Here is a 7562-nt window from a genome sequence, read left to right on the forward strand (position 1 = left end):
CCCTCCCCGACGAAAGTCCAAAATCCACCTTGGATTGGGTGACGGTGGCGCCATGCGCGTCGTACCCTCCATGGAGGCGTCGTCTTGGGAGGCTTGGATTCCCATGAGAGGGTGACTGTGGGCGGTGGGCTCCGGGCAAGGGCTCGAGCGACGACGGAGGCGTGGCATCTACCGTGTCGACGACGGCGGGTCTTGGTGGCATGATGCAGCTGAGTATTGGCGAGAGATGTGTCTGGACGGATGAGCGTAGCGTGCGCATTTGGTGCGTGCAGAGGCCCTCTGCTAGACTGGTTGATGCTCTCGGCTCGCTGTTGGGGGGCTTTGTGAGGCCACTGGATTAGATGGTGTGTGTTGGTACAAGGTCAACACGCATCATCAAGCTTGTAGGGGTAGTGACACTGTTTACTTATTAGACAGATGGTTTTGGATTGATACATATATTTGTTTTACCGGGTCATGTTAAATAATATAATAAAATGAATGCATGTATCGCTTCATGCAGGGTAATTCTTCTTTTTCAAAAGAAAATTACTCAAGAAAGTGTCCGTGGAAACCAGTAGTAGTAAAGATCAGCTGTACGCCTGTACCGAAAGGTGTAGTGCAAATGCATGGGGGTTGGATTGGATGGTCGTGTCCGTGGACGGACCGGACGAGCTGTTGGAAACACAGGACCAATTGTTCATTCACTCACATCGACCATTATTGTTGTGGATCGATTTCCTTGGATATAGGCACATTGATTGTTGCTCCGGCTCGATCCATCGGCCGAACCTCCTTCCTTCTTTATAAAAGCTTGCCAACTAATGACAGACAAGGGGTGCAATGCATGATCTGCTGCTGTGTGTCCAACTGCAACCATCTTGCTCTTCTTCCTTTTGTTTTTGTTCCATCATCGGAGAGTTATGCTCGGCAAGTACGCCTGCCTAAGTATACAGGCACGCACGCATTGACGCCTTCTTCATCATTCGCTGGGATTTGGGGGCAGCAGCTGCAGCCAGAATCTTGGCCGGGGACAGCCCGATGTGCCGCCAACACACGTCCACGTTCTCGTTGCTTTCACAGAAAACTCTTCTGTTTTCGGCGTGGAAAAGTCGTACCACGGCGTAACAAACTGACGTGACAGTTGACATACATTTACGGTGGCCAATCCGTGTTACTTTCATGGCAAATTAAGAACACTTTCTTTTTACCGTTCCCATGCAGGGGGAGTATAATAGTTGCACAAAAGCAGCTGTTTTCTTCGGGTAGATGATTGTTAATTAGGTGACCCGCGCACGATCGCAACAAAATCAACTCCATGATGATGATGTAATTACATACTCTGTCTGTCCGAACCAGTAGTGCCTCTCCTATCGCCAGCATCCCTCAGCACACGCAGCTAATCAAAGAATTCGTAACAAGGAAGAAGAATCAAGAAATTCATGAAACTTCAAAAAAGAAAGTAGAAAGCACACGGTGGTAAATAAGTAATGCCCTAAAGACACACGCAAGAAGACAAGATTCTCTTTTCTTCAGAATCTTCCGTAAATTACCGAACGGTCGCCATGCCGGCCGACACGATCGAGCCTCAGCTCTCTCGGATCGACCCGGCCGGCTTGAGCGGCCGATCGTCCGCCTCGTCGACCGAGATGCTCCGGCCAGGCCGTGGCATCGACGACGCCGACCCCGGGTCGGCGAGCTCCTGGATGCGGACGACGATCTCCGGCATCGCCGGCCGCTGGTCGGGGACCGGCACGGTGCAGTCCATGGCCAGCCGCAGCATCTCCACCATCTCCTCCTCCGCGCCCGGGTGCCTCAGCAGCTCCGTGTCGAACACCTCGGACGTCCACTCCTCGCGCACCACGGACCGCGCCCACCGCGGGAGGTCCACGCCCTCGTCGTGCAGCACGGCGTTCGTCGGCGCCTTCCCCGTCAGCATCTCCAGGAGCAGCACCCCGAAGCTGTACACGTCCGCCTTCTGCGACAGCCGCCGCGGGTCGGCGACCACCTCGGGGGCGCGGTACCCCGCCACGCGCATCGACGGCGCGCCGGCGGGGCCGACGAGGCTCGCCAGGCCGTGGTCGGCCACGCGCGCGTCCACCGACCGGCCGAGGAGTATGTTGGAGGACTTGATGTTGCCGTGCGCCACCTTGGAGCCCGTCGCGTGGATGTACTCCAGGCCGCGCGCCGAGGCCAGCGCGATCCGCCTCCTTGACTCCCAGCTCAGCGGCGATCGCCCGGCGCCACGGGTGCCTGAGAATCTCACCGGTTCAGAAATTTTGATCCAATTCGGAGCAGAGTTTGGAGCAAGAAAACAGAGAGAAATTTGATCCAGGAACACGCACCGTGAAGCATCGAGGAGAGGCTGCCCGTGGCGACGAACTCGTACACCATGAGCCGCTCGTCCTTGCTGAAGTAGTAGGCCTGCAGGGGCACCACGTTAGGATGGTCCAGCCCACCGATCGCCGCGATCTTGTCCCGGAACTCGCGCTCCGGCAGCGACGTCTCCTTGAGGCGCTTCACCGCCACCGCCGGCGCCGTCTCCAGCGCGGCCTTGTACGTGGTACCGTACGTGCCCTTGCCAAGCACCTCGGCGGACGCGCGGAGCAGGTCCTCTAGATCGTAAGGCCTCGGCACCCTCCCGAAGAAGAAAAGCTTCTTCCGCCCCACGGAGACAGGGGCGACCGGAGGCGGCATTGAAGCGGGCGGAGGCGGCCGCGCGTCGGAGACCCGTGGAGTGTAGCTATTCGGGCTCATTGCCTCCTTGCTGTGCAGGGCCAGCTCCGCCGCGACGGCGTCCTGGCTGCGGTAGGTTCTTCTTGGCTTGCGGCGGAGGGCGCCGCAGGCAAGGACCAGAACGGCGGCGATAAGCAGAAAGCCCAAAGCGCAGCCGATCACAATGCCCGCGATGGCACCGCCGGCGAGGTGTCGCCGGCCTCGCCCGCGGCTGTTTCCCGCGACCGCGGCTTCGGGGGCAACCGTGGGAGGCTGGGACGGTGGTTGGGTAGATGGTGTTCGACACGGCGGGAGGGGCTTGCCACACAGTGTCGTGCCGAGGAAAGACGTGGCGGGCATGCCGCCGAAGCCTTTAGGAACCTCGCCGGTGAGGTCGTTGAAGGAGACGTTAAAAGACAAGAGGGATGGTATGTCGACGTTCGGCAGCTCTTTGGTGAAGAGGTTGCCCTCCAAGAAGAGCAGCTGCAGCTTCCCGCTCTTGGCAATGGCGGGCGGTATTCTCCCGGAGAGCCGGTTTTCAGCGAGGTTTAGCTGCGTCAACGCCGGGAGGGAGAGAATCGCGTCCGGGAGCTCACCGGAGAAGTGGTTGGACTGCAGGTTGATGACCCGCAGCTTGACGCAGGAGGCCAGGTCGGCCGGCAGCGGGCCGGAGAGCGCGTTGAAGCGCAGGGACAGCACGGTGAGCCTGGTGAGGCCGCCGAGCGCGCCGACGGGGACGGAGCCGCGGAGGCCGTCGCCGGGCAGGTGGAGCCCCGTGACGCGGCCGCCGGAGCAGACGACGCCGGTCCAGGAGCACGTCTGCCGGGACGCGTTCCAGGACACGGACGCCGACCCGAAGGGCGCGATGAAGGCCTGCAGCGCCGCGGTGTCGGACGCCAGGTCGTCGGCGGCGCGCGCCGCGCCCAAGGCCACGGCGAGGAGCAACGCCAGCGCGGCGGCTACCGGCGGAGGCATGGCTGCGGTGGCCCCTTGGTCGATCACACCATGTGAGGGAGAGGAGAGGTGGGGAGGGACGAAACAAGAAAGCAGAATATCGGAAAGAAGCTTCACAAATGGCTCGTTTGGCGACAAGGGGAAGAAGACTTGAGGAGGGCGGGCGGACTCACTTCCACAAAACGATGTCGCAAATCCGCAACCACATTCTTGGTCCGACTGTTGTCGGCCGTTCGATAAAACGTTGGACGGCCGAGATCGCACGCCTGCCCGCGGTCGCCGATCCTACTCCTGGTCCAGTTGACGCTGACGGCACGAGAATAGTTCGATGATCTGGAGTACAACTCAACTCAACAGTGCGTGAAAAGGATCAGCGAAAATAGTTGCATGTTTGAATTTTGGGCAGTTGTTGCTAGCTGCTGCTCTTGAGATCCACTGCTTTGTAGGCCAATGTGATGAACTCGAATCCCTGGCCATTTTCCTGCTGACATATCCCCGGCGCAGTTCGCTTCGTGGACCGGTTCACTCGATGATGTGTGGAGCTGTGGACGTGGACGGCGTCGTGCAGCCGTGCGCGACGAAGTAAACCGGTCCCTGGAGGCCGGAGCCGTAACTGTCGAGAGCGTTGTGTGGTGGCCTGTAAATGTCATGATGGCGTCGGGTGTAGGAAAAATTGGAGCGAGTGTGTGATGATCGTCTGTCAGTTACCGTCCGTTGAACGAGTAACTTCTGAGCAATGCTGAATACATGGTTCTTCTTCTTCTTCTTCTTCAAAAGGAAAAAAAAAAGACTTCTGAGCAATGCTGAGCTAGGAACGTGCATTTCCTTCGTAAGTGCAGAATCGAATTGGCCAAACGGCCAAAAGAACTAGGAATAGCCGAGAGCCAATGGTGGTCAGAGTCAGTCACATCGCGTTCTTCGTTTGTCGACATATTTTGCAACCATGGGGTACATAATTTAAGAGCAAAGTATTTTCTCGATGGTGAATGCAAACTTAAAAAAGGGATTCTCTTTTAATTGGCAAAGTATTATGGGGGGAGTCAATTCTTTAAAGCATGGTTATATCTGGCGAGTGGGCAATGGATCAAATATTGATATTTAGGAAGATGAATGAATCCCAAATTGCCATAATAGGAACATTATTACTCCAAGGGGGGACACCTCTGTCAAGGTTCTCTGATCTTATTGATCGACCTGGTGAGACAAATGTTATGCTCAATTAATGCTCAGCGCGTCCTTGAGATTTCTCTTTCTTTGGATGATATGTCAGATTTTATATCGTTGAGCTACAAAAAAGAAGTTCATTGTTCAATCAGCTTATTTTCCGGAATGGGACTACCAACACGGGAGTAAACTTCGACATACTAATGGTACGAGACAAATTGATGTTAATCCTATTTGATCTAACATTGGAAATTATCTTGTTCGGCAAAAATTAAAATCTTTATTTGGCGCACGTCATATGGCACTCTCCCTTATCGTGTTACACTTGCCAATAGACATTTGAGAGTGTCGCCCCAATGCCCATCTTCTTCTCATAGGCCAGAAGGTACAAAGCACCTATTATTTCAGTGCCAGAAAGCTAAGGACATATGGAGTAGGCTCGAGATGGATGAAGTGATTAAAAGAGCCTGTGAAAGATTGTGCATGTGAGGCTGTCATTGAGTTCTTACTTCTGCTACCAGACCAAGATTTCTCCATTTCGGGTCTCCAGAATGCTCGTGAATTGATAGCCATTACAGCTTGGTTCTTGTGATAGGAAAGGTGTAAACCGGTTCATGAGGGAACAGCTTAAGATGCGTATCAAATTTCTATGGGGATTCATGCTCGAACAACAAATTACGTTATTGCCTTTTCCCCTAATGCTACAAGTAAAAGAGATGAATGGATTCGGCCTCCTAGGAAGTTTGCAAAACTTAATATTGATGAATCTTTTGATCAAGACATGCTTAGGGGCATGGCGTCGTCATCAGAGATGATAAAGGGAATTTTATTGTTGGCGGAAATTTGAGAATCGAGTGGTGTGCATATGCCCTGACGGCTAAAGTTCTGGTGCTAAGATTCGGCCGAATCCTTGCGCAAAAGGCGGGCTGCAATCATCTCATTATTAATTCTGATTGTGGAGATCATTGATACCATGAAGAATGGAGGACATTCTGCATGATCGGCAACGGTAGTTTTGATGATTGTTATTTTTTTGCTTGTGTTTTTTTTCTTACTAGTTTCGAACATTGCAATAGAGGAGCGAACAAACTTGCTCATGAGTTTGTTAGGTTAGCTAGATTTTCTTCAACTAACGATTGGTTTGAGGAGTCTATGGGTGAAATTGTACATCTCCTCCTTACGGACGATGTAACTATTAGTATTTTTGAACTAATAAAGTTTAACTTTCAAAAAGTAAATGTGATACAAAATTTAAGTTCACTTCTATAGCCTCCTCTCAGTACAGGCTTGACTAACTAAGAGCAACTTCAATGGGGCGACCCATTTCATCCGCCTGCATCCGTTTTGGTCGGCGCGGACAAAATTGACGGCCCAACGCGCCGACCCAAACCCAAATTTCATCCGCTTCGCGTCCGCGCCGACGCATTTATGGCCCAAATTTGCGCCCCAAATGCGTCGGCGCGAACGTGAAACGTACGCCACGCGCGCCTTCTCGATGCCCGCCGCGGCCCCACCTGGCGGTCGTCCAACCGCTCGTGGCCAACCTGGTCAGCTTAATTTATGACCTCGGGTCCACTCGTCAGTGACGGCGGTCGTCCTTTTTTAAGCCGACCGTGCGGTGGGGCCGTCCTCATCCAAATCGCCGTCCACATCTAGCAAGCTCTGCTCCCCCGTCACCGGCAAACCCTAGCCACCACCACCACAGTCACCACAACGAGATGGGGCTCTTCTCCGGTGCCAGCGGCAGCAAGGCCCCCGCTGTCCCTTTCCCCTCGGAGTTCCTCCCACCTCCGCCGGCGCCGGCTCGTCGGCAGAGGCAGCGCGTGAACGTGCCAGTGCACCAGGCGGAGTGGCACTGGCAGCACCGCGCGCATCTTCCGTACCCCGACCTCACCCTGCTGCACGGCTGGCATCTGGTTCCGGAGAGGATCCCAGTGCCGACCAGGGTGCACGCGGAGGAGGTGCGGCGCTGCTGATGCCGGAGCAGCGCCCGACCCCGCCTACGCAACCGACTCGCCCAACTGGGCGATGTGATTCGCCTTCGAGCACGAGGAGGCGAGGCGACGGGGCGTGCGCGAGGTCGACCGCAGCGTGCCGCCGCCGCCGCTCGTCGTCCGCGAGGAGGACCAGGCGGTGGAGGACGCCTACCAGGCGGCCCTTGCGGCGGTCTATCGGGAGAGTGAGGAGGACGAACGACGCAGGATGGAGGCGGTGGAGGAAGAGGAGGCTCGGTACGAGGCGGCCATGGCGCAGGCCATTGCCCTCTCCGTGGCGGGCGACTGCGCGCTGCCGCAGGTGGCCCCGCCGTCCCCTCCCCGACGCCGCGCCAAAGGCGAGCCGTAGCCGCAGTCGGAGCCTGAGCCGGAGCCGTCCCCCATCGAGCGCTACTCCTGGATGGGAGTAGTGCGCGAGTGGGTCTCCGCGCCACCGGTTTGGATGCAGGCGACGCGGGCGCAGGAGGCAGCGTACCTCGAGATGTGGTGCCAGCGACGGCTAGCCGAGGAGCGCCGTTGCGGCGAGTACGAGGAGATGCTCGAGCGCGACCTCGAGGAGGAGCAGCGCGAGGTCGAGGAGGAGGCGCGCCAGGCCGCGGCTGCACAGGCGGCTGCACAGCCCCCCGCGCCGGCACTGCCCCGCGGCCGACATCGCCGCCGCGTGGAACACGGCGTTCCCCTAGGCCGGCCCTGCGCCGACGCTCATCGACCTCACCGACCCCGAGGACGACGACGACGACGCCTTCCTGGCCGGCT

At 56.7% G+C, this 7562-nt stretch overlaps 1 protein-coding gene across 1 annotated transcript; it reads right to left on the reverse strand.

Moving 5' to 3' along the window:
• Positions 1 to 1280: 1280 nt before the first annotated feature.
• LOC123053557 (probable inactive receptor kinase RLK902) lies at positions 1281 to 4083 on the reverse strand. Its single transcript, XM_044477024.1, has 2 exons — positions 2325 to 4083; positions 1281 to 2232 (listed from the first exon to the last, which is right to left on the reverse strand). Exons 1-2 carry the CDS (start codon positions 3667 to 3669, stop codon positions 1568 to 1570), a joined length of 2010 nt encoding a protein of 669 aa, XP_044332959.1. The 5' UTR covers positions 3670 to 4083; the 3' UTR covers positions 1281 to 1567.
• Positions 4084 to 7562: the final 3479 nt, after the last annotated feature.

The sequence above is a fragment of the Triticum aestivum genome, chromosome 2D, assembly GCF_018294505.1.
Source record: "Triticum aestivum cultivar Chinese Spring chromosome 2D, IWGSC CS RefSeq v2.1, whole genome shotgun sequence".
Lineage (NCBI taxonomy): Eukaryota > Viridiplantae > Streptophyta > Magnoliopsida > Poales > Poaceae > Triticum > Triticum aestivum.